Genomic DNA, 27620 nt, shown 5'->3' with positions numbered 1-27620 from the left:
TAAGTGTCCCAGATCTCCTTTATTTTGCAGCCAGCATGCCATACAAAGACCACTTGGCAGGAGTGATGCTCAACTGTGCCCCATGGCTTGTTTGGTCTCATCAGATTTTCATGATATTCACCACACTTCAGCCCTATCCTAAGACCATAGTAAAGCCCCGAATAAGAGCGTGGGACTGAATATACAGAAGGATGGTACCTAGGAGAGAAAAAAAATCTACCTGGAACAGAAACTGCTTGATATCTCATTGGAAAATGCATCCCAGTTACACAATATCTCTCTCGAGTCCTTGTGTATGATTTCAAATATAGGATTTAGTTAAAGATCATATTAAAAGTTAGTACTATAAATAAGCATGAGTTGAATTGCTCTGTAGGTAAAACATTGACCTCATACTTAACCTTTACTTTGCAATCTTTATGGTTCAAGAAAAATGTATGCATCATGATTTTGAGTTAAGTTTAATGGCAGTTGTTTGACACTCTGAAGTTGCTCATTCAACTTGTTTCTTGGGGAGAGGGAGCTGGACAGGCAAATTTTGTTCCTTGTACTTTTAGAGTATGTGACACATTAGTTCCCGTGATGTACTTCTCATCTGGATATCCCGTATCTCCTTCTGAAGTATCTGGCTCTCATTCTTGAATCCCTCCTTGAGAAGGCGTTCCTGTTCCTAAAAGGGAAAGTGGAGGCTAAGTCTATCCAGCCTAACACATTTCCACCAAATTAGTTTCCCTTTTGGTACTTATATGGATCCTTCAAGAATTTTTGACACTTGCTTTTGAAATGCTTTCTTCCCTTAATTTCCATTCTATTGCTCTCTTCTGAGTCTCCTATATCTGCAATAATTTTTCTATGAATTTTTAGCTTCAAAAATGTTGTTGTCCTACAGTTTCTAAAATATTAGTGACCCAGCATTTCATTCCTCGGTCCCTTCACCCTTTACACACATGCAACACAGTCTTTTGGAAAAACCATAACTTTCTCTTGTTCTTTTTTGTTGTTGTTCATTTCTGATCTATATATTATGGACTCTTACATATATATCTAGGAAGGTATGAAAGATAGGTGATTTCCAATTGGTAGGTTACTACATAACTCAAGAGTAGGGCAAGTGTTTGATCAAGGAATTTAGTACCAGTCTCCAAAATTCAGAGGTAACAGAAATAAACTGAGGAGATCAGGGCTTACAGTGGCCCATAGGGTATTTCTGGGCAAACATAAATGTGGAAAAGAGCCCAGAGAAGAAGAAAGTATTGGCACCATCGGCACTTAACCAGTGTGCCTAAGTGGGTAGATGGTTAGGGAATCTTTCTTTCTTTCTTTTCTTTTGAGATGGAATTTCACTCTTGTTGCCCAAGCTGGAGTGCAATGGTGCCATCTCGGCTCACTGCAGCCTCTGTCTCCCGGGTTCAAGCGATTCTCCTGCCTCAGCCTCCTGCGTAGCTGGGATTACAGGCAGGTGCCACCATGTCCAGCTAATTTTGTATTTTTAATAGAGATGGGGTTTTTCCATGTTGGTCAGGCTGGTCTTGAACTCCCGAGCTGAGGTGATCCGCCCCCCTCAGCCTCCCTAAGTGCTAGGATTACAGGTGTGAGCCACTGCACCTGACCTGGTTAGGGAATCTTTCTACTCATAACAGTGCTTCCAGACATGAAGTCATAGCAGGCATGACAGAAACAAAATCCCTATGGAACCCTTTCAGTCGGAAAGACGGGCTAGATATTTCTCCAGGTACTCTGATGCAGAAAAGTTACTTATTGCTCATGAAATTATAATTACTTCATTTAGCAAATGAGAAACTAATAGTTCCTCTGCCATTAGAGGAAAATTTGATCACATAATGTAAAATATTTGTGCAGTGCCTAGCAATATTTGTTGGTGATAGCATAATAAAGAATTCCATGTGATTGTAGCCTGCAAGTAAACAGTCTTTACTAACCAGAGATGACTGGCATAAAAACAGTTAGGGAATGAAAAATGTAGCAGTGTCTGGGCTAGAAAGTTTTTTGGGAGGCATTAGGTTCTCAGCCTTACACTTCGTTTTCAATAGGGGGCACTAGAAGAGAAAATTGAGATGATGCAATTGAATACCTGAAGTTTAAGAGCGAGGGTCTTCTCTTGCTCTGCCATTAACTGGGCCCTGTCCCTCTCCATCTTCTCAGTCAATTGTTTCACATGTTCCTGATAACTCTTATCTTTCTGTTCCATCATCTTCTCATTCTTCTTTTGTATTTCCTCCAACATTTTCTTTGCAGCTTCTGCAGATTCAGCCTTTATACGTTCCACTGTGGAAGAAAAATAAACAGAAAAAAATACGAATATTCAATTGTAGGTGTTCCCTTTTCCTTTCCCTCTTTTTTGTTTGTCTTAGCCTTACCATCATTGATAAAACTTCTTGTAATTTTGCCCTGGGTAACCAGAAAACCAATGATCATACAGATTAGTTAAGAAAACTCTCATAAAACTATGAATGATACTTGCCATCCGTTCTCTACAATAATAATTTCAGGTGGACCAATATTGCTAACTAACATTTTGAGGGCTTTCCAACCATGTAGAGTGTTTTCAGCTGTTCTCACCTTCAATCGCTTTTTCCTTTTCTGAGAGTGACTGGTCAGTCTGTAGAAGTGCATCAGCCACATCCTCCTTGGACTCCAAGTATTTTTTCAGCACCTCTTCGGCCTGGTTATACAGAGAAAGGTAGAATGAAGAAAGAGTGATGATGGGTCAGAGCAAAACCTTGCAATACATCTGTTAATTCAATTTAATTTTAGCACTCATGTAACAATTCACTTTATAATTCCAATAGTATTTCAGATTTAGTAGGTCTGAAATGCAACTCTGGATCTCCCTTCAAACCTATTCCTTCCCAATCACCCCAATTTTAGTAATTAATAACTCTGTTCATCTAACTGTATCCTGGATATCTTTCTTGTCTCACATATCCTGTAAACAATCATCTGCAAATTAGGTTAGCTTTAGCTTCAAAATACATCCAGAACCCATCACTTGTCACCTGCTTCATCCAAACACCCTAGTCCAAGACAGCATCACCTCCAGCCTGGACAATCGTTAAAGTTTCTGGTCTCTCTGCTTCCACTCTTTTTTTCCTACAGTCCGTTCTCCTCAGAGCAGCCAGAGTTTTGCTATATTATTTAAAGAAAAATCTTACCACTCATATACTCAAAGCCCTCTATTAACTTTCTAGTTCATCAAAAAATGTTTCAAACTTCTTTCACTGGACTTCAACATACTCCCCTGTCTAGCTTCTGGTATCTGACCACTCCTCTGAACATATCTGTTACCAGTCGCTCCTTGGTTCACCACCAGGCAGCACATTACCTGTCTTGCTATTCCTAGGACACAAGCCAATTTATTTATCTGGATCATTTCTGTTATTGGAAGTTCTTTTTTCCTAGAGTCCATTTGGCTCACTCTTTAACTTCTTTGAAGATTCTGCTGAAACTTGACCTCATCTGAGAGGCCTTCATTAAGAACATCCAATAAAATTGGTGCACTTTTCCTTCCTCTTCTATACCTGTATCCTGCTTTTTCTTCAGAGTGCTTTTTGTCACTGTGACAGGGACTGGTAGAGTCGTTCTAAATTTCTGTTCTCCTCTGTGTACTTTGTAACAGACTGTGATTTTTTTTTTTTTCCCCAGCTGGGCAGGTCGTGATAAAATACTGTCTTTTCTTTTCTTTTTCTCTTTTTATTCTTTTTGAGACAGAGTCTCGCTCTGTCACCTGGGCTGGAGTGCAATGGCATGATCACAGCTCATTGCAACCTCTGCCTTTCGGGTTCAGGTGATTCTCCTGCCTCAGCCTCCTGAGTAGCTGGAATTACAGGTGTGCACCACCATGCCTGGCTAATTTTTGTATTTTTTTAGTAGAGACGGGGTTTCACCATGTTGGCCAGGCTGGTCTTGAACTCCTGACTTCAGGTGATCTACCCACCTCGGCCTCCTGAAGTGCTGGGAATACAGGTGTGAGCCACCGCACCAGGCCAATACTCTTTTCTACTTAACCTTCCTTATAGCTGAGGTGCCCATATGGCCAGACTAAATTCTGGCCAATAACATATACTCAGAAGTGTTATATAGTACATCTTGAAAATCTCTTTAAAGAAAGTTGACTCACAGCCCTTTTACTCTTTTGTTTTTCCTTTTTTACCCCATCTATAATGTGGAACCAAAGGCTGAATTTCTATGAGCCATCTTAGAGCAGAAATTGACTTTGAAGATCGAGGCCATATGCTAAGGGGCTGAAGCAGAACAAGGGATCTAGATGAATGTGAAGTCATCATAGCAGCATTCAGCTCTCTCTTCCTGATTTCTCACATACATACAAGAAAGAAAGAAACTTCTACTTTTTAAAGCCACCATTGTTTTTCATTTTGAGTAACATGTAGCCAAAGCTAATTCTAACTGATGTAACCTGAGTGTACCAGCATAGAATAATTGCTAAGAGCATAGAAGATTTGCTAAGAGAATAGATTCTGCTGCCTGCACTTGCATCCAAGCCGTATCGTTCATTATTTGTGTGATATTGGTAAGTCCTTGCACTTCCCTGACCCCGGGCTGCAAAGCTTGTGGCTCCAAAAGAGAACCTTTCCTTCCTCTTGAGGAGAGGAAAGAAAAGAGTGGGAAGGACTTTGTCTTGCATCTTGCACACCAGCTCAGCCACAGCAGGACAGGGTGTTAGTCGGAGTCACAAGGCCCCTGTTCCAGGCCCTCCTGGATGACATTTCTAGACACACCCTAAGCCCAGGGTAATCTGCTACCTTGAAGAGAAGGATCCAGTCCTGGCAGGATCCATCACCTACTAATTGAAGAGCCTTTGCATCCTGAATAACCAGCAGCAATACCCAGGTAATATGTTGAGGGCCTTGAGAGAGACTCTGAGACTTGCTGCTTCAGGTGAGACTGAAGCACATTCTCAGCCGTAGTGGCTATGGGGCAAGACTCCTTCTGCTTGAGAAAAGTGGAGGGAAACGTATGGAGGACAGTGTCTTGCACTTTAGGTAGCAGCTCATCTGCATGGGGGGTAGAGCACCAGGCAGACTCTCAGGGTACCTGATTCCAGGACTTTAATCTTGGATGGTATTTCTGGACCTGCTCTGAGCCAGAGAGGAGCCCTCTGTTCTGAAGAGAGTCCCAGGCCAGGCAGTATTCACCACAAGCTGATGAAAAAGCCCTTGGGTCTTAAGACAATATTGGTGGTAGTCTGATAGTACTCCCCATGGGCCTGTGGTGGCTGTGGCCATGGGGTGAGGCTCTGCGCTGCCTTTGGAAAGGAGAGGGAAGAGTGGCAAGGACTTGTGGCTTGAGTGCCAGCTCAGCTGCAGTACAATAGGACACCAGGTAGATTTCTAAGGTTTTTGACTGTGGTCCTTGGCTCCTGGATGACATCTCTGGACATGCCAGGGGCCTGAGGAAACTCACTGCCCTGAAGGGAAGGACACAGGCCTGGCTGGCTTTGCCACCTGCCGATTGTAAAGTCACAGGCTCTTGAGTGAACGTAAGTGGCAGTCAGGGAGTTATCATAGCAGGCCTCAGGAAGGACTCAGTGTTGTGCTGGCTTCAGGTCTGACCTAGCACAGTGCTAGTTGTGGTGACCAAAGGGGTGCCTGTGTCACTTCACACTGAGCTCCATTTGGCTCAGAACAGAGAGAGAAAGACTTCATTTGTTTGGGAGAAAGTAAGAGAAGAGAACAAGACTCTGCCTAGTACACCAGAGAATTCTGGATCTTGCCCAAGACCATCAAGGCAGTACCTCTATGAATCTGTAAGAATCACAGTGTTACTGGACTTGGGGTGCCCCCATAGCAGATACAGCTTAGATACCTAAGTCCTTTTGAATATCTGGAAAGCCTTCCCCAAAGGACAGGTACAAATAAGCACAGACTGTGAAGATTACAATAAATACCTAACTCTTCAATGACCAGACACAGATGAACAAGTATCAAGACCATCCAGGAACATGACCTCTCCAAATGGACTACATAAGGCATCAGGGACAAATTCTGGAGAAACAGATATGTCACCTTTCAGGCAGAGAATTCAAAATAGTTGTTGTATTAGTCCATTCTCACACTGAAAAAGACGTAGGTAATTTATAAAGGAAAAAAGGTTTAATGGATTCACAGTTCCATGTGGCTGGGGAGGTCTCATAATCATGGTAGAAGGTGAAAGGCATATCTTACATGGTGGCAGACAAGGGAGAATGAGAGCCAAGTGAAAGGGGTTTCCCCCCTTATAAAACCATCAGGTCTCATGAGACTTATTCACTACCACAAGAACAGTATGGGAAAAACTACCCCTATGATTTAATGATCTCCCACCAGGTCCCTCCCACAACACATGAGAATTATGGGAGCTACAATTCAAGATGAGATTTGGGTGGGGAAACAGCCAAACCATATCATTCCACCCCTGGTCCCTCCCGAATCTCATGTCCTCACATTTCAAAGCCAGTCATGCCTTCCCAACAGTCCCCCAAAGCCTTAACTCATTTCAGCATTAACTTTAAAGTCCACAGTCCAAAGTCTCATCTGAGACAAGGCAAGTCCCTTCTGCCTATGAGCCTGTCAAATCAAAACCAAGTTAACCACTTTGTAGATACAATGGGAGTTATAGGCATTGGATAAATATACCCATTCCAAAGGGCAGAAATTGGCCAAAACAAAGAGCCTAAAGGCCCCATGCAAGTCCAAAATCCAGCAAGGCAGTCAAATCTTAAAGTTCCAAAATGATCTCCTTTGACTCTATGTCTCATATCCATTTCACACTGATGAAAGAGGCAGATTCCCACGGTCTTGGGGAGCTCCACCTCTGTGGCTTTGTGGGGTATAGCCCCTTCCTGGCTGATTTCATGGAATGGCATTGAGTGTGTGCAGCTCTTCCAGGTACATGATGCAAGTTGTTGGTGGGTCTACCATTCTGGGGTCTGGAGGATGGTGGCCCTCTTCTCACAGCTCCACTAGGCAGTGCACCAGTGGGGCCTCTCTGTCGGGGCTTCAACCCCACATCTCCCTTCTGCACTGCCCTAGCAGAAGTTCTCCATGTGGGGCCCACCCCTGCAGCAAACTTCTTCCTTGACATCCAGCCATTTTCACACTTCTTCTGAAATAGAGGTGGAGATTCCCAAACCTCAATTCTTGACTTCTGTGCACTCGCAGGCTCAACACCATGTGGAAGCTGCCAAGGCTTGGGGCTTGTACCCTCTAAAGCCATGGCTGGAACTGTACCTTGGCCCCTTTTAGCCATGGCTGGAGTGGCTGGGACACAGGGCACCAAGTCCCTAGACTGCACATAGTAGAGAGGCCATGGGCCTGGCCCACAAAACCATTTTTCCCTCCTAGGCCACTTGGCTTGTGATGGGAGAGGCTGCCATGAAGACCTCGGACATTCCCTCGAGACATTTTCCCCATTGCCTTGGTGATTAACATTCAGCTCCTTGTTACTTATGCAAATTTCTGCAGCTGGCTTGAATTTCTCCTCAGAAAATGGGTTTTTCTTTTCTATTGCATTGTCAGGCTGCAAATTTTCTGAACTTTTATGCTCTGCTTCTTTTTTAAAATAGAATGCTTTCAACAGCACCTAAGTCACCTCTTAAATGCTTTGATGCTTAGAAATTTCTTCCATCAGATACTCTAAATCACCTCTCTCATGTTCAAAATTCCACAAATCTCTAGGGCAGGGACAAAATGCCGCCAGTCTCTTTGGTAAAGCATAACAAGAATCACCTTTGCTCCAGTTCCCAATGAGTTCCTCATCTCAATCTGAGACTGCCTCAGCCTGGATTTCACTGTCAGCATTTTGGTCAAAGCCATTTAACAAGTCTCTAGGAAGTTCCAAACTTTCCCACATTTTCCTGTCTTCTTCTGAGCCTTCAAACTGTTCCAACCTCTGCCTGTTACCCAGTTCTAAAGTTGCTTCCACATTTTTGGGTATCTTCACAGCAGTGCCTCACTCTACTGATACCAATTTACTGTATTAGTCTCTTTTCACACTGCTGATAAAGACATAGCTAAGACTGGGTAATTTATAAAGGAAATGTAATGGACTCACGGTTTCATGTGGCTGGGGAGGCCTCATAATCATGCCAGAAAGTGAAAGACACGTCTTACATGGTGGCAGACAAGGGAGAATGAAAGCCAAGCAGAAGGGTTTTTCCTTATAAAACTATCAGATCTCGTGAGACTTATTCCTGACCACAAGAACAGTATGGGGGGAAACTGCCCCCATGATTCAATTATCTCCCACCAGTTCCCTCCCACAACACACGGGAATATGGGTTACAATTCAAGATGAGATTTGAGTGGGGATACAGTCAAACCATATCAGTTGTTTTGAGAAAACTCAAAGAAATTCAAGATAACACAGAGAAGAAATTCAGAATTCTATCAGATAAATTTTAAAAAGAGATTGAAATAGTTTAAAAGAACCAAGTAGAAATTCTAGAGCTGAAAAATGCAATTGGCATAGTGAAGAATGCATCAGTCTTTTAATAGCAGAATTCATCAAGCAGAAGAAAGAATTAGTGAACTTGAAGGCAAGCTATTTTTAGAGGATACAAAAGAAAAATAATAAAAAATGAAGCACACCTATAGGATCTAGACAATAGCCTTGAAAGGACTAATCTAAGAGTTATTGACCTTGAAGAGAAGGTAGAGAAAGAGATAAAGGTAGAAAGTTATTCAAAGGAATAATAACAGAGAATTTCTCAAACCTAGAGAAAGATATCAATATCCAAGTACAAGAAGGATATAGAATATAAAGTAGATTTAATACAAAGAAGGGTTTAACCTCAAGGCATTTAACAATAAAACACCCAAAGGTCAAGGATAAAGAAAGGATCCTAAAAGTAGAAGAGAAAAGGGACAAATAACGTACAATGGAGCTCTAATATGTTTGGCAACAGAGTTTTCAGTGGAAAACTTACAGGCCAGGAGAGAATGGCATGACATATTTCAAGTGCTGAGGGAAAAAATCCTTTTACCCTAGAATGATATAGCAGGTGAAAATATGCTTCAAACATGAAGGAGAAATAAAGACTTTCCTACAGAAACGAAAGCTGAGTGATTTCATTGACACCAGACATGTCCTACAAGAAATGCAAAAGGGAGTACTTCAGTCATAAGAAAAGGACATTAACAAGCAATAAGAAAACATCTGAAAGTCAAGACTCATTGATAATAGTAAGTACACAGAAAAACACAGAATAATATAACACTGTAACTGTGGCATGTAAATTCCTTTTATCTTGAGTAAAAAAACTAAGGGATAAACCAATCAAAATTAATAATTAATATACCTTTTAAAATATATATAATACAATAAAATATAAATAGAAAACAAAGTTACAAAGTGGGGGTATGAAGTTAAAGTGTAGAATTTTAATTCATTTTTTGCTTGTTTGTTTGTTTATGCAAATAGTGTTAACTTGTTATCAGCTTAAAAAAATGGGCTATAAGATGGTATTTGCAAGCCTCCTGGTGACCTCAAACCAAAACACATACAACAGATACACAAAAAATAAAAACAAAGAAACTAAATCACATCAGCAGAGAAAATCAATTTCACTAAAAGGAAGACAGGAAGGAATAAAACAACGAGGAGAAGACCACAAAACAACCAGAAAACAAATAACAAAACATTACTTATCAATAGTAATGTTGAATGTAAATAGACTAAACTCTCCAATCAAAAGACACAGACTGACTGAATGGATTAAAAAAAACAAAGATCCAGGGGCCGGGCGCGGTGGCTCAAGCCTGTAATCCCAGCACTTTGGGAGGCCGAGACGGGCGGATCACGAGGTCAGGAGATCGAGACCATCCTGGCTAACACGGTGAAACCCTGTCTCTACTAAAAACTACAAAAAAAACTAGCCGGGCGAGGTGGCGGCGCCTGTAGTCCCAGCTACCCGGGAGGCTGAGGCAGGAGAATGGCATGAACCTGGGAGGCGGAGCTTGCAGTGAGCTGAGATCCGGCCACAGCACTTCAGCCGGGGTGACAGAGCGAGACTCCGTCTCAAAAAAAAAAAAAAAAAAAAAAAAAACAAAGATCCAATGATTTGTTGCCTACCTCACCTATAAAGACATACATAGACTGAAAATACAGGAATGGAAAAAGATATTCTATGCCAATGGAAACCAAAAGTAGCAGGAGTATTCAGTCACATTTAGACAAAATAGATTACAGGACAAAAACCATAAGAAGAGACAAAGAAAGTCACTGTATAATGATAGAAAGGTCAATTCAGAACAAAGATATGACAAATTTAAATGTATGTGCACCCAATACTGCAGGACCCAGATATATAAAGGAAATATCATTAGAGCTAAGGAAAGAGACTCCAACACAATAATACCTGGTGACTTCAACACCCCACTTTCAATATTGGATAGATCTTCCAAACAGAAAATCAACAAGAAAACATTGAATTTAATCTGCACTATAGACCAAATGGACCTACTAGATATTTACAGAACATTTCATCTAGTGGCTGCAGAATACACATTATTTTCCTCAGCACATGAATGATTCTCAAGGATATCCCATATGTTAGGTCATAAAACAAGTCTTACAACGTTCAGAAAAATTGAAATAATATCAAGCATCTTTTCTGATCACAATGAAATAAAACTAGAAATCAATAATAAGTGGAATTTTGAAAAGTATACAAGCACATGGAAATTAAACCATATGTTCCAGAACGACCAGTGGGTAAATGAAGAAATTAAGGAGAAAATCGAAAAATTTCCTAAAACAAATGCTAATGGAAATTCAACATATCTAAACCTATGGAATATAGCAAAAGGAGTACTAAGAGGAAGATTGTGACTATAATTGCCAACATAAAAAAGAAAAACTTCGAATAAACAAGCTAATAATGCATCTTAAATAACTGGAAAAGCAAGAGCAAATCAAACCCAAAGTTAGTAGAAGAAAATAAATAATAAAGATCAGAGCAGAAATAAATGAAATTGAAATGAAAAAACAATACAGAAGATCAATGAAACAAAAGTTTTTTGAAAAGTATTTTGGTTCTTTCAAAAAGTTAGACAAAAATTGACAAACTTTTAGCCAGACTAATAAAAGAAGAGAGAAGGCCCAATAAATAAAATCAGAGATGAAAAAGAAGACATTATGACTGATACCAAAAAAAACTCAAAGCATCACTAGCAATTACAATGAGCAACTATATTCCAATAAATTGGAAAATCTAGAATAAATGGATACATTTCTAGCAACATACACTCTACCAAGATTGAATCTTGAAGAAATTCAAAACCTGAACAGACCACTAACAAGTAACAATATTGACATCATAACAAAACGTTTTCCAGTACAGAAAAAGCACAGAACCTGATGGCTTCACTGCTGATTTCTACCAAACATATGAAGAAGAACTAATATCAATCCTACTCAAATCATTCTGAAAAATAGAGGAGAGAATACTTCCAAACTCATTCTACGAAGACAGTATTACACTGATACCAAAACCATACAAAGACAAATCCTAAATAAGTAAAAGTAGAATTACCATTTGATCCAGCAATCCCACCACTGGGTATCTACCCAGAGGAAAATAAGTCATTACACATAAAAGATACTTGCACACACATGCATGTTTATAGCAGCATGATTCACAATTGTAAAAATATGGAATGAGCCCAAATGCCCATCAATTAATGAGTGGATAAAAAATTGTTTTGTGTACATATATAAAACATATAATACACACACATACACACACTATGGAATACTACTCAGCCATAAAAAGGAAAAATCAATGACATCCATAGCAACCTGGATAGAATTGGAGACTATTATTCTAAGTGAAGTAACTCAGGAATGGAAAACCAAACATCCTATGTTCTCACACATAAATTGGAGATAAGCTATTATATGAGGCCACAAAGGCATAAGAATGATACAATGGACTTCGGGGACTTGTGGGAAACGGTGGGGGGGTGGTGGCGAGGGATAAAAGACTACACGTCGGGTACAGTGTACACCAAAATCTCAGAAATCACCACTAAAGAACTTATTCATGTAACCTGTTCCCCAAAAACCTATTGAAATGAAATAATTTTAAAAACTCTACAATATCTCTAATGAAAATTGATGCAAAAATCTTCAGTAAAGTACTAGCAAACCAAATTCAACAATACATTAAAAGGATCACTCATCATGACCAAGTGGGATTCATCCCTGGGGTGCTCAACATATGCAAATCAATCAATGTGTTAAATTCTATCAACAGAATGGACAAAAACCATATGATCATTTCAATTGATGCTGAAAAAGCATTTGATAAAATTCAATATCCTTTCATTAATAAAACGTTAAAAAAACTGGGTATAGGTGGAACATACCTCAACATAATAAAATCCATATATGACAGTCTCACAGCTATTATCACACTGAATGGGAAGAACAACAAAAAATATTTTCCTCTAACATCTGGAACACAACAAAGATGCCCACATTTACCACTGTTATTTGCCACACTATTGGAAGTACTAGCGAGAGCAATCAGTAAAGAGAAAGAAATAAAGGGCATCCAAATTGGAAATAAAGAAGACAAACTATTCTTTATTGCAGATGATATCTTATATTTGGAAAAATCTAAAGATTCCACACCAAAAAAACTATTAAAACTGATAAACAAAAATAAGATCCTGTTATTTGCAAGAACATGGAACTGGAAGTCATTATGCTAAATGAAATAAGCCAGGCACAGAAAGAAAACCATCTCATGTTCTCACTTATTTGTAGGATTTGAGAATCAAAACAATTGAATTCATGAAGCTAGAGAGTAGAAGGATGGTTGTCAGAGACTGACAGGGGTAGTGGGATGGTGTGGGGAGGGAGGTGGGGATGGTTAACAGGTAAAAACAAGTAGAAAGAATGAATAAAATCAAGTATAGCACAACATACTTGATAGCATAAAACTTGGTGGCACAAAAGGGTGACTAATAATTTTTGTCACCCTTTTGTCAATAATAATTTAATTGTACACTTTAAGATAACTAAAAAAGTATAACTGGATTGTTTGTAACACAAAGGATAAATACCTGAGTTGACAAATACCCCATTTTCCATGATGTGATTATTGTGCATTTCATACTTGTATCAAAACATCTCATGTACCCGTCAGTATATACACCCATTAAGTACCCACAAAAGTAAAAAATAAAAAAATACAAATTTGGGATATTAGTAATACATATTTTATAGAACTGCTCTGAGTATTAAATGAATTAGGCTCTCAGCACAGTTCCTGGGACACAGTAAGTGCAACATAAATGTTAACTGTTATTATTATTTGTTTATAAGCTGTAATTTGATAATTGCCTGTGTGTACTTTGACAGAGATTGGTCTGTTTTTAACTGCTGTATCTCCAGCAACTTGACAAGTTCCTGGCATACAGTTAGGTCAAAATGAATACTTGTTGAAGGACTAGATGAATAAATAAATGAGTCAGTTTAATAAACCTTTTTTGAGGGCTACATCTGTGCTTCTGAGGAAGAATTCCTATTATGGTGGGCTCTCTTAGTGAATGAATCAGTAAATGGAAAAATGAAAGGCAGAGCCCCTAGGCACCAGTCGCAGTGCCATTTACCTTCTTCCCAGTGGGCTTTAAAAGCATCCCCTCAGCGAGTTCCAAGAAATGGTACCCACTGTAGTTTACCTGTATCCCCTTCCTTGGCACCTGGTAGTACTTATTCTTCAGCTCCTGCTGCTTCTGAATAAAGAGACGGTAACCTCCTGGTTTAGAAAATGTTCCCTGCTTGACATCTTCTTCTAAAGGGCCAAATATATCCTGAAGTAAAGCCATGCAACAATCTGATGATGCTTTCGAATTCTGCTTACAAAAGTCATTTCGCCTTGCTTCCAACTGGGCCTGTGAAGTGAGAAAACAGCACAGATGTTTCAGTAAAGCCATGAGGAGGATGTTAACTATGTAGAGACCGAAAAATGCTTCTCCTGCAGAAATTGTGGCCTCTAAATAGAGCCATGCTCCTCACCTTGCTGTTAGATCCTAGAATATCCCTAAGTTGTGCTTATTGCAGAAATTGATCTGCTTCTCTGTTTGTGATTTCCTAAAGCTCCTTTCTCCTAGTTTTCCTGCTTCAGAGAATGATTCTCAAAGCACATACACATTTCATATGAAACTTTTATCTTTCCAAGTCTCTCATTTCAGGAATAGTTCTGAGCACAAACACTGGAGTCAGGCAGCCTGCCTGGAGTTCCCAGATCCACTACACTGTGGCTTGTGACACTCAATCTTTGTGAACTGAGGATTCCTTGTCTGTATAGCAGAGGAGCAATACCCATCGAATAGATTTCTCTTCAGGGTTATATGAGATGATGTAAACTATTAAGCCCAGGGACTTTTTAGAAGTGCTCAGTAAGGAGTACATGATTATTTAGTACATTCTTTAATATGAGAATATTTTTGTGTATTTTCTCAACATAGGGCTAATGAAAGTAATGAAGATTGTACCATAGGTATTTTCAGTATTTAGAAAGTCTCATAGAACAGCACATTTATCTACATTAAATCACTCAAGATAACTTAACTACGAAGCTTTCTCTTTTCTCCTTAGGTTGGAAGGGTGACAATTGCTGACATTGGCTATCTAGCTTCACCAGAACCTCCGAATATAGCAATGTATCATTTATAAGATGGCGCCTTCCTAGCTAGGGAAAGGACTTCCACTTGTCAAGTGGCCATTCTGCATGCAAAAATACTCTGTTCACTTGGAATGAGGCAGACGTTAAAAGCTGTTTTAAATTTAAAAAAAAATTCTCTAATACAATTTACGTAATTAATTTCTCTTTTTTGGCTTTCTGAATATTTTACCATTGGCTCACATTAAAAAAAACAACAAATTATTAGGGTTATTTAAAAATAATTTAGTCCCCACTGATAATTATCAGGGAACATAGAAGCAATGCAATTTTTAATTTAAAAGGACAAAATAAGTTAAAATAGTCTTTAATAATGCAGTGGTGCAATCTACTTACTTTCTTAAAATATGGGACCCAGATAGGAAAAACTAACAAAAGCAAATTTTTGTAAAAAATTAGCTGTCATTTTTTTAAAGGTCTAAGTCTTTTAATAATTATTTCAAATATGTACACATAACTGAGTGTAACTATTTTGGGGTCTAGAAAGAATTATTTTCCTAAGAAGGGCCCATATTTTTCTGCCTCTCATGACCTAGAACATCAAATATACCCCTAATTTCCTCTGGAACGTTTGGTCCACATCCTTGAAAGAGTTCTTCATGAAGACTTCAATGGCCTCTCTCTCACTGTCCCTGTGCAGGTCCAGCAGCTCCTGGAGGTTTTCCGTGGGCAGCTGCACCTTCTGGCCCATCTGCTGTTCATAGTGGGCAACAGCCTTTTCCACTGCAGCTGAGTTCTCTATCTGGGCCAAGGCCAGGACTGCGTTCTCCATGCAGGGCAGATCGCCACTGCTGATGGCATTGACATAGGTCAGCACCAGGCTCTCTAGACCTGCAAAAGGGATTTTTTTTTTTTTTAAATGTGACTATCAGTTGGTGGGACAGAGTATTTTGTGTGCTTTTCAAGTGAGTTTCACAAATAATAGTATTACATAAGCTTTGCCTAAAGAATAGTAATGGGATACTTTGTTAACCCGAGTCACAGAGGAAATTGAAGTTGCTCTTTCCTATTTCCTTCACTCAAAAGGAAGATACTGAAATGAATAAGTTAGGATATTTTGGGGCTGAAATAATACATCAATGTGTTTTCTTACCTTTCTTTTCTCTCACCTCTCCCTCTATTCCCTTTCTCTCTTCACTCCTAATTTATGAAAAAAGTCAATGAGAAAACTTAGCCTTTTCATTTTTATTAATTTTAGCGGTGCAGACCACTAGTTTGTTGTCTGGCTTAAGGTAAACATGTCTTCTTAGATATTCTCTCATCAGAACTACAGATAGGGTAATCAACTCACTGAGTTTGCCAGGGCTTTGCTGGGTGTAGCAGTGAAAGTCTCACATGCCAGGAAAACCTCATCTTAGGCAAACTGGAGCGGTTGGTCACACAATAAGAGCTGATTCTTTTTGACTCAATCCTGGACCTTCTCATCTCTCTGTAGTTTTAAGTACCATATGTATAGATGGCTGGTGTATTTCGTTTCCTGCTTTGACATTTCTTTTAGGCTTTGGATTAAAAGTAAGTTTTGTACATTATTTTTAATGCCTATTTTATATCCTTTACTGCATAAATCAGAAGAAACTCAATATTAAATAATCTAAATATAAAGACTTCATCCACTCTGAAAAACTATTTCTCCTCCTGATACTACTATCTCACTGAATAACACAGCCATTCAAGCAATTGCTAAACTCGAAACTCTGGAGACAGGCTTGGCATTTCCTTCTTATTCCCCTCATAAATCCATATTCCCTCTATCAACGGGTCTTTTGGATTTAATATTCAAAGTATGTTTGGATCTTGTCCATTTTTACCATTTTCACTGCCATAATCTGAGACTCACTCAATGTCCATTTATTGCTCAACCACTGCAAATAGCATCCATCTCTCATTCCCTCCCTATCACCACTCCAACAAATTATCTACAAAATATTCCAAAAGATATGTATAAACATAAATTAGATAACCTTACCTCACTGCCAAAAATTCTTCAAGATCTTCCCTAGAGCTTAGACAAACTCTAATCTCCTCAAAGTCCTCTGCCAGTCCTTTCAAGACCTGACCACTTTATACTTCTCCAATTAGGACACCACTCTTATTCAGTCTACTCTTGTTCCAATCACCTGTCTTTCTTCTATTTTCATTAAAAAAATTGAGATGGAATTCTGTCCTGTCACCCAAGCTGAAGTGCAGGGCATGATCATAGCTAACCATAGCCTTCAACTCCTGTGCTCACATTGGGCCCTCCTGCCTCAGCCTTCTGAGTAGCCAGGACTCCAGGCAAGTACCACTGCACTTGGCTGATTTTTAATTTTTTCATAATGATGAGGTCTTGCTATTTTGCCCAGGCTGGTCGTAAACTCCCAGGCTCAAGGAATTCTCCCATCTTGGTCTCCCAAAGTGCTGGGATTACAGGCATGAGCCTCCTGTGTTTTATTTTCTTGAAGTTGCAAAGTTCTTTCCTGCCCTGGGCGTTTCCACGTTACATTATTTGCTGTAAAGCTATTCCTCTATGTGCTTTGGTTAGCTCCTAACCATTTATTTTATATACATATAAAGTGTATATATGTATTTGAGACAGAGTCTCACTCTGTCTCCCAGGATGCAGTGCAGTGGTGCAGTCTCGGCTCACTGCAACCTCTGCCTCCCAGGCTCAATAGATCCTTCAGACTCAGTCACCTGAGTAGCTGGGATTACAGGTATGAGCCACTATGCCTGATTAATTTTTGTGTTTTTAGTAGAGACAGGGTTTCATCATTTTGCCCAGGTTGGTCTCAAACTCCTGAGCTCAAAGTGATTCACCCACCTCAGCCTCCCAAAGTGCTGGGATTACAGGCATTAGCCACAGTGCCCTGACAACTCAATCGTTTTTAAATTCTCATCCTACATGTGACTTTCACAGACAAGCATTCTCTCACACTCTAAATTATATCTCCCTGTCTCCTCTCCCTTTACTCTTTCATAGCAGCCTATTATTTTTATGCATTGTGTTAATCACTATTTATCATTATACTTTTTTTTTTTTTTTTTTACAAAAGTATCTTTCGCTCCTATTATGCTGGAATGAGGATAAAAGTCACATTTCTTTTATCCATCATTATACCCAGTGGTTGGTACATTACATTACAGACATTCCCTAAATATTTTAGAATTGCTGAACAAGAGAATTGTACTGCAGTTAGTAGCAAAGTCCCACTTACATACAGTATTTGTTTTTTTCTTTGTTGCTCAGTGTATATATCCTGGGTGCTTATTTGATAAAGAGGGAGCTGAGAAGTTGGTGGAGAAGTTTACCATAGCAGAATTCAATTCTAGTTATTTTCTTTTTTTCTCCTTGCAAGGAATATGAGATGATACTATAGTTTTAGTTTTCATGTAAAATTTATATTATGATTTTCATGGTGTATTTTCCTTGCTATCAATAGACTATGCATTTGTCAGAAGTGACCCTTATGCTTTCCATTTTATCCTCTACAATGGGCAGAAGGAGAAAGTCCAGGTAGGAAGCGGGTAGAGAGAGTGACTCACGAGGCCCATTGACTGGAATGCCACCTGAAAGAGTCTTGACATTGGAATGGCTGAGGATGTAGGAACAAAATTCTGCAACTTGTTCTATGAAATCAGGGTTCAGCTCTTCCTCCTTTAGCTGCTCCAGGCGAGCAAGATACTTCTTCTGAGCGGGCCAATCGAAGATGAAGCACTTCCTGTTGGGGAAGAACTTTCGGATGCACAACCGAGGATCATTAAAGCTTTTACTTTTTTTATCAGTACCTACAGGAATGAAAATTAGAGGTGGTAAAACTTCACATTAATTACTTCAAATATCATCTTTCAATTTTATAATTTTCACAAAGCCTATGTAAGGAAGAAATTAATTAGGAAGAAGAAGTAAAAAATTAAAGGGGTAGAGAAACGAAAGTCTCCAAGAAGAGGTAGGTAATGCAATTTAAAATTGATTCCAACTGATATAGTCAAGCAATGTCTCCATTTCCTCTAGCAGAACAGTCAGGAAAATACAGTTCAAAATTTTAATTTTTAGCACTACACAGAAATGGTTATTTTGACATTATTTGCTCTCTATTTATTACCCAACGAACCATCAGACCCAGTAACCTTTTCTTAGCTTTAGCGAAAGCTCCAGGTAGTCATCGGCAGTGATGGGTTCTCCATCTACTTCCAGTTCCAAGGTGAAATCTCTGACAGTCCACACAAATGCTGGAAAAAAACTCACAAAGTCAGCTGAGTCTTCTACAGAATCGTTACCAGGTGAGGAGTTTGCCTTGATTCGATCTGTCAGCTCTGTCACATAGCTGAGATGCTAAATTAAGAAAACTACAGAAAATGCCACTTTTTATACTACATTTTATCCTTATGCTTTCCTAAAATAATTTGGTTTCTTTTTATTAGCTCATTCATTCATTCACAAACATTTATTTACAGAAGTCATTCACTCACAAACATTTATTGAGCACCTACTATGAACCAAGCACTGTCCTAGGGACTAAAAATGCTGTAACAAATGAGACAATGCTACCATTAGAGAGCTTACATTCTAATGATGGAGACAAACAATGAACATGTAAACAAAAATATAATAAATTATCAGGTATTGACAACAATTGTCTTGAAGGAAAATGAACTGGGCAACTAGCTCCTAGTGTATTTTTAGAAACTAGCAACCAAAAGACACTCATCTAACACTCTGGTGTCTCCCAAATCTACCAATAAGGAAGGCAGAGAATAACTGTGTGTATCTGCATGTGGTGCTGGTTTATGTAGTTTTCCAGGTAAATTATCTCTGACATTGTAGTTGAGCAATGATCTGAATGAATTGAAGAAACCAGTCATGTACAAATCCATTGGAGAAACATTGCAGACAGAGATCACAGACCCTGCAAGCCCCTTAGATAGGAAATCACTGAGTGTGTGAAACATATATCAAGAAATCCAGTGTGGTAGGGCAGAAGGTTAAAATAAGTAGAGGTTGGGATGTGCAAGCTCTGTAAACCAAAGTAAGAAGTTTGAAATTTAATAGAAAGTTAATGGGAAGGCATTGGTGGGTTTTAAGTGAAGAGAGGATGTAGTATGGTATTTTTTTAAAAATCATACTGGCTGACATTGCATCTGTAAGTCAAGTGCATATGCAAAATCAAACAAACAAACAAACAAAACTGAAACAAAAAACAATTAGCTAGTTGAAAAGATAACCAAGACAAGAGGCAATGGAAACTTAGAGTTATCATGGAGGAAGTAGTGAGAATTAGCTAGTCTAGAGAAATAACTTTAATAGTGGAGCTGAAGGAATTTGATGATTAATAATTTCCAAAACATAAGAAAGGGAATCATCCAAGATGATTCCTAAGCTTTTGATCTGAGCACTCCTATGAATGATGTGGGAATTTATTGTGATTGGAAAGACTGGGAAGGAGTTATTTTGGACAGGAAAATTAAGTTTTGTTCTGTATATTTTAGGCTCAAGATGTCTCTTACACATCTGAATGGAGATGTTGCATCAGTAGCTGGATACAAAAGTTTGAATTTGCTCACGCTTGGGAATACAGATTTGATGGTGATTAACATATTGGTGCTACTGAAAGCCTTGAAGCTGGATGTGATCATCTGGGGACTGAAAGTAGAAAAAGAAAAGAAGCACAAGAACTTAAGAGTTATAATATTTAGAGGCTAAAAGGAGAAAGAGTATGCAGTAAAGTAATCTGAAAAATTAGGAAGGTGAAAAATTAGGAAACTGTGGTATTCTAGTAGGAACCAATTCCAAGTGAAACAAGCATTTCAGAAAGGTGGAAGGGATCAAATTTATGAAATGCTCCTAGAGAAAAAAAAGGCTTATGGAGGATTGGAAGATCAAATGAGGTGAGAACTGTGCATTACATATAGGAATATGAAGGTTATCTTGATGAAATCTAATTCAGTATAATGCTTGAAACTAAGCTAATGGAAATGGTGAGGTCATTGATAATGAACTAGGTTAAGTAATGTGTGAGAGTGGAGAATAACAATAAGAGTGGAGAGTTCCAATAAGGTGATGGAACTGAGTACACCAGGGTGTTAAATAGTTGTCTATTGGTTGCTATTCTCTCTTTTTTTTTTTTTTATTATACTTTAAGTTCTAGGGTACATGTGCATGACGTGCAGGTTTGTTACGTATGTATACTTGTGCCATGTTGGTGTGCTGCACCCATCAACTCGTCAGCACCCATCAATTCATCATTTATATCATGTATAACTCCCCTATGCAATCCCTCCCCCCTCTCCCCTCCCCATGATAGGCCCCAGTGTGTGATGTTCCCCTTCCCGATTCTCTAAAAAGACACCAGGAGCTAAAATCTTTAATGAATGAAGGATGTATTTATTGGAACATTGCTAGATAATTGCAACAAAGCATAGTGGTGTAGTCTGAGGGCATATGTATCAAAGAAGATTCTCTTTTTAATGGTAAAGGAATGAGAAAGTGTCCATAACTCTAATATGGAGCAAGGAGGATACCTAACTCATCTCTTACACTTATGATATGCAAGGTATGGGATAAAAATTAGTCATCACATAAGACCACTGGAGAGGTCTGTAGGAGAAATAGTATCTATAGTGTATAGCTAGGTATCAGTTAGAAGGCAACACTTAGAGCAGATGATAAGAATATAGAGAGTTGCAAAAGTGAGACCATGAGTTCTAGAGGACATTGAGGGTTTGGACAGGGATAGGAGATTAAGTCAGATAGAAGATATACAGAGTCTTGGGTGGCTGAATGTCTAAGGATACATGTAACTGGGAAGACTTGAAGTTCTGGTGGAGATTGAGATAGAATGAGATGTTCAGCATAATGAGATTTATTAAAGAGAGGACTTATGAATTCTTCAGTACCTGTCTGTCTGCCTCTGTACTTGGTGAAAAAATCAAGCTGTTATTTTCTAGGTTTAGTGCTATTCTGTACCACAAAAAAGGATACTGCAGTTGGTCCATGGCCTGCTGGTTGATGGTTCCCATGCTATTGTACACGAAGGTGCTGCTCAGGAGGACAGCCAGGGCGAAGATCCAGGAGTCATTCTCATTGTCACCCTGTAAGTCATTGTAGAAGCCACACAGAAGAGTGACTAGCAGAATGTATAATCAATTCAGATAGCTGAAGACTGACTGAACTCCAACTCTGTCTCTCATTAGTTGTGAAAACTTAGGTAACTCACTTCCTCATGTAGTATTTTTTTTCCACCTGTAGAATAAATTTTATTTATGAGGTATAATTTAAGGTATTATATATAAATGTATGTGTCAGTGGGAAACACATGAGCACTTGGTAGCAGAAGCTATTTTGATCAGCTACTAAAACTCAAACTGATATCCTAAACGTAGTTTATGACCCTATTCCATTTCCATGGCACATCATGGTAAGACATATTTTACACAGTAGTTAAAATAAGCTCCTCTAATAAGAACTTTCTATGTCTAAGATTTATGAGTAGTAATATATTATCCTTAATGAACAAAGATGTTATTAGATTTTACACTTTGCTTCTCTTTCTACTGGTGCTCTTGTGGATGTGAACGTTTTTACTACCTTTATGGGATCCCGCTGTAAAAAGTCAGACATGTTTGTAAAATGTCTACTGAAGTTTACAAGCACCTTCAGCAGCCTCACCAAAACATTTTACTATAATATGAAAGAAAATGACTGAAAACATCATTAGCCATTATTTCATAGGTTTACCCATAATTAATAAATTGAACTTACTGTGCACTCTGAATGCTTATACTACATAAATTTAAAAAATAATATATTAATGTAATGAACTAGAGTCCTAAATCCAGGAGTAGGAGTGATAGTGCAAAGAGGGTTATTGACCTGACCTGGTTTATGTAGATTTTAATCTACCTAAGTGAAATTTTTAAAATATTTATTTTCTTTACCTTCTCTATATCTTCCAGGCCCTCAGTGTCGAGCAGAACTAGGGTGTGTTCTGGCTTCTTGGGATGAGGCACACACCACATCCAGATTCCTTTGGTGTGAGACTTCACTGTGGAGCCCAGAGAGAAGCCTGCAAAAGGAGAGGATAAAAGGGAAAAGAGATTAGTTAGTAGGTGTTTCTGGAAATTGAGATAAAAGTTAACATAATTGAAGTTAAAAGAGATAAAAGAAAATACAACTGGCATGAATCTTAATTACAATCCTGGAAATAGGAAAATTAGATATCTAATACACATTGAAACATTAATTTTTTCTTAAAGTTCATTGAAAGCTTGCTGTCACTACATGAGCACTTTAATAAACGTTTTATAAGTCGTTATTATAGAAGTTAATTTTCTTTATTAACATTGTATTCCTTCCAGAAAGGGACACTTATACTCTAAGTATAAAATAAAAGTAAAGTGGGAAGAAAGAGTCAGTTGACTGTAATCCTCCAAAGTCAGTGTAAAGAGCCCATTAATGGACTGAAAGTTAGCTTTCAACATTCATTCTCGTCTCTAACTTTCTATTCTCACATCCCTAGGCTGGATGTTCTCAGTGTGTATGGGCAGAAGGGGCTTAGAGCTTTGCTGGTGTCACTCACCGTTTTTCTTCCCAGCCAGCTTGTTCATCAGGTAGGATTTGCCTGTGCGATAGAGGCCCACAATTGCCACCACCACCACAGGCTGCGTAATTGCAGATAGGATCTTCAGAGCTTCTGGATTCACCACGAGTTGCCCTTTAGTGTTATCAATGAGGCTCATTGGGCCCGGCAAGTCAATCTCTGGAGCCATGTCCAGGGCGTTGTTCCCTTGTGTGCAAGGAAAAAGATGAAATGGAAAGCAATTTTTAGGTAGCTAGCTATACTGAACTTTACAATATGGATTAAATTTTTGTTTTCTAGGCTTGAACTTTTTTTCATATACATTTTTTAAAGCCTGGTTTCTCTTTAAGGCTCCACTGGCTTTCTTTAAAAATAACTTTATTTTGAAATAGACTTACAGAAAAGATGTACAACGGGTATGGAAAGTTCCCATATATCATTTCCCCTAATGTTAAAATTTTACATAACCATAGAACAAGGATTTTAACATTGATACAATGATAACTAATCTACACTCCTTATTCACATTCCACCAGTTTCCCACTAATGTCCTTCTGCTCCATGATCCAGTCCAGGATTCCTCATTGCATTTAGTCATTATGTTTCTGTATTTTCCTTGCATCTTTGATGGTTCCTTATCCTGTCCTTGTCTTTCATGTCTTTGACATTTTAGAAGTTGATGGGCCTATGATTTTGTAGAATATCTCTCAGTTTGGGTTTTTTGATGTTCCCTTATTATTAGATTGAAGTTAGGCATTTTTTTTTTTTTTTTTGCAAATGTCACAGAAGTGATGTTCTGCCATTTTCAGTGTCTTGCATTAAGGGATTCATGATGTTGACATGACTTTTTCTGGTGCTGTGACCTTCACTTTGATCACTTGGTTAAGGTGTTCTCTGCCAGATTTCTCTACCACAAAATATCATGTACCATTTTGTCACTAAACAGTACCATTTGGAGAGACAGTTTGAAGACTATGCAAATAAAGTTTCATCATACTTTCATAATTTTTTCAGTCACTATTTTTAGCATCCATTGATATTTCTTGCTTATAACTTACTGTGATGTTTGACTAAAGGTAATTTTCTATTCTCATCATTCCTTCTACATTTATTAGAGTTCTAATGTGAGCAAGAACTGCCCTTTCTCCTCTGTTTATTTTATTTACTTAATCATTTAGTTGTATCAGTGTAGACCTATAGACATTTATTTTATCATATGGGTAACACTTTATTATCGCTATTTATCTCATTGCTCAACTTGTCCCAGATTAGTTCACTAAGAGCTCCTTCAAGCTTGAGCCCAGGTTCTTTGGACATGCTTCCATCACATTTTCAGTGCTTCTTCCCTTCTGGCATTACAATACATGCCAGGCTTATCTAATATTGTTTCTGATTCAGCCTTAGAATCGACCATTTCTCCCAAGGGCTCTGGTTGCTTTCATTGGATAATGGTACATAGACACCAAGATTATCACACTAGGTGTAGTCATTACTTCTAGGCCCTCTCAGGGGGAAAGTTAAGAAATTTATGTTTGTATACTGGCACATGAATACACACATCTACATTTATTTCTCATCTTTCCATTTCTATATATAAGCTTGAGTTTCTTCTGATATTTCTAATTCTAATTCAACAAAACAAAATGTATTCATGCTTTTCCCTTTGCTTTTAAAACATTTTCTCTGAGTATGTCATTATACATAATAAATTCAGTTATTTGCTCAATTCTAGTACATATAATTGGTTTTAAAGTTGCTAACTCATAAGTCTTCGAATGATAAATTTGCTAACTAGAGTGCATTAGTTAACAATTCTTCTTGTCTTTGGTCTTACACATACAGTCAAAACACTATATTCCAAAGTTGCTTAGACTACCTTTTCCTTCTCTGTTCTCTTTGGTGTGGTTAAATTATTTATTTGTAAACTAGTTAGGTGCATTTGTTGGTTGATTTTAAGTATGTATTTATTTTGAGTATATGAAATATCATAGTGCTGAAAGTCAGAGCTTTACAACAAGCTGTAGTCAAAGAAGTGTCACTTTCCTTCATCCCATTCCAGTTGTCTTTCTATTCTTTCAACTTCATGCCCACTTATCCTCCATAGATATCCAGTCTTGTTAGTTTCTAGTTTACCTTTCTTGGACATTCTTTTCATTAATGAGCATATACATGTATATTTTCTTATTCACATTTTCTAACATAAAGATCACATCATATAGAAATATGGGAATCTCTTCATATCAGTTCATAGGAAGATTTCTCAATTCTTTTCACAGGCATCTACTCCATTTATGTGGACATACCACAGTTTATTCAACCATTCTTTTAGGTATAGACATTTAGATTGTTTCTAATATTTAGCAATTACAAACAGTGCTGCAATGAAAACCTCTGCTAATTTTGTGAGTGTGTATTTTTATATTGCTATAGGAGTAACTTTAGGATAGTGTCCTATAAGTGAGATTGCCAGGTCAAAAGGTAAGAGCATTGTATTTTGTTAGATATTGCCAAGTTCCTCTCCAGAAGGATGTACCAAGGTTGAATTCTCACGAGATCATCTTGTATCTCATTGTTCAGAAAATGAATTTTTTTCTAGATATGTTACATTTTCTGACTTAATTACAAAATTTTCTTTGGAAACTTTTCACATTCATGTTTAGATCTTTGGACTGAGCAAAGCTGAGCTCACTGAGCTCATGTATACAGTAATAGGAACCTTTACCTGGGGAATATTGTGTCATACATATCTCCACACTTTGAAACACAGATACCATTCTAACCCAGCCTTGGTCCTGATTTCTTCAAAGCCCCTCTGTGGACAGGGTTTGGTCAGACTGTGGGACTCAGGTTACCCAATGGCTTCTTCCTATCACTATGCAGGAAGCCCTTTGAGCTACAGCAGGACATCACTGGTTCTTAATATTTGCTGTGAATCAGCATTCACCTGTTATTTACTCAAGCTTGATATCTCAAATCTAACATGTAGAAAATCTGTTGATTTTTTACTCAATTATGTTACCAGATTTTAACCTCTCTGTGTTTTAAGATTGATTCTTTATTACCTGCATGTATATCAGTTTGCATATTGCTTTCAATTATTTCAGGTAATGAAACCAGCATCAGGAAACATTCTCTGATGAACCAGGGCTTGTTTTTTTCTGACGTCTGCTTCATGTAGAGTAGTATATACACAATTGTAGGCAAAGCCTGTTTAACCAGGCCTTCATAATTTGACAATTTTGTAAATTTAAAATGAGCAAAAAGCCTTCCTGTAGTAAATCTGAATTTGTGTTTTTGCCTTGAATATCTTAATCCCTGTTACTTAAAATGATCATGATATAAAATTTATAATTTCTTTAATGTGCAATCATAGACTGTAAGCATTACAGCTTTCCTTCTTCTATAATAAACAGTGCTTTGTTTATAACATGGAGTTGATTACTTCTGACTTGCTCTGATGAAGGCTTATATTTAATTATCTGTTTCCCATCTCTTCAGGGGACAATGGCAAAAAAACTATTTATTTTTCTGTGATCAGGACCCATTTTCTCTTACAGCAATGGCCCACAGAGACTTCTGGCAAGACTTCTGTTTGATTTTATAGCATGATGTATACCACCTTAAAATGGAAATCAATCAATGACTGACTCAGAAAAGTAACTACACAAAGATTGTATAAGCTCCCTAATTATAATAACTTGTTCCCTCTCTTTGCAGACCCCAAGTTGCCTACCTGCATTTACCTAGAGCTATAAAAGTGGCAATAATGAATGTGATGGAGCCCTAACTTTATTAAGCGGATGCTAATAATAATAAAGTTAGTTTAAGATGGTGTCAAGAAAGAAATAACAATTTAAAAACATCCCCATCTCTCTACGTAGGCTCCACCTCTGCTGGAGTCTAGTTCACAGCAGGAGCAGAGGCCACTAAGGAACCTGCGCCACTTGACAGGGCCAGGATTTTATGTGGACTTGTGTCCCACAGCTGGCTCAGCTGCGGCCTATCGTGGGAATGGTCAGTTTAGATAAAACTGATGAACCCTGGTAAAATATTTTCCCACCCCTGCCCTAGTCTTACCCGGATCAGAGATCCTTTAGCATTGGAAAGAAGGCTGTTTCAATGTGAAAATCGAATTCTTTTCTTCCTCTCTTTTCTTCTGACCTTGGCTGCACTGCTTTCTCCCTCTTTCTTCTCTCACAGTAACTGTGGACTTTTACTTCACCCTTCCAATGTCCTGGTGCTTCCCAGGTTTTCTTCAGAGACCTGATGGGAGACAAGAAACAGAGGTAACCTCTGCAAAGAAATGGACTAATATGAAACTGAAAGTATCAACTAAAGCAGTGACTCATTCACCA

The 27620-nt window shown here is 38.3% G+C and overlaps 1 protein-coding gene across 2 annotated transcripts; it reads right to left on the bottom strand.

The window, feature by feature from the left end:
* On the bottom strand, nt 1-27620 carry GBP2 (guanylate binding protein 2). 2 transcript variants are annotated; one of them, XM_023208078.3, is made up of 11 exons: nt 27343-27620; nt 23266-23472; nt 22625-22752; nt 21669-21778; nt 18818-19014; nt 18233-18475; nt 15261-15541; nt 13707-13919; nt 2581-2683; nt 2093-2286; nt 1-670 (listed from the first exon to the last, which is right to left on the bottom strand). In XM_023208078.3, exons 2-11 carry the CDS (start codon nt 23453-23455, stop codon nt 554-556), a joined length of 1776 nt encoding a protein of 591 aa, XP_023063846.1. In that variant the 5' UTR covers nt 23456-23472; nt 27343-27620; the 3' UTR covers nt 1-553. The 2 variants fall into 2 exon arrangements, with proteins under 2 accessions (XP_023063846.1, XP_023063854.1); XM_023208086.1 differs by having other exon boundaries at nt 446-670; nt 18257-18475.

The sequence above is a fragment of the Piliocolobus tephrosceles genome, chromosome 1 (assembly GCF_002776525.5).
Source record: "Piliocolobus tephrosceles isolate RC106 chromosome 1, ASM277652v3, whole genome shotgun sequence".
Taxonomy (NCBI): domain Eukaryota; kingdom Metazoa; phylum Chordata; class Mammalia; order Primates; family Cercopithecidae; genus Piliocolobus; species Piliocolobus tephrosceles.
The sequence above is the reverse complement of the archived record's forward strand: the minus strand, read 5'-3'. Positions and strand labels throughout refer to the sequence as shown.

Coding starts and splice junctions, on each gene's coding strand:
- GBP2 (XM_023208078.3), bottom strand. CDS start 23,455: ATGGCTCCAGAGATTGACTTGCCGGGCCCAATGAGCCTCATTGATAAC. Junction 13,920..15,260: donor CGTTCCAGAGGAAATTAGGG/GTATATTTGATG, acceptor CTCACTTCACAG/GCCCAGTTGGAAGCAAGGCG. Junction 2,287..2,580: donor AAAGGAAAAAGCGATTGAAG/GTGAGAACAGCT, acceptor TTTCTTCCACAG/TGGAACGTATAAAGGCTGAA.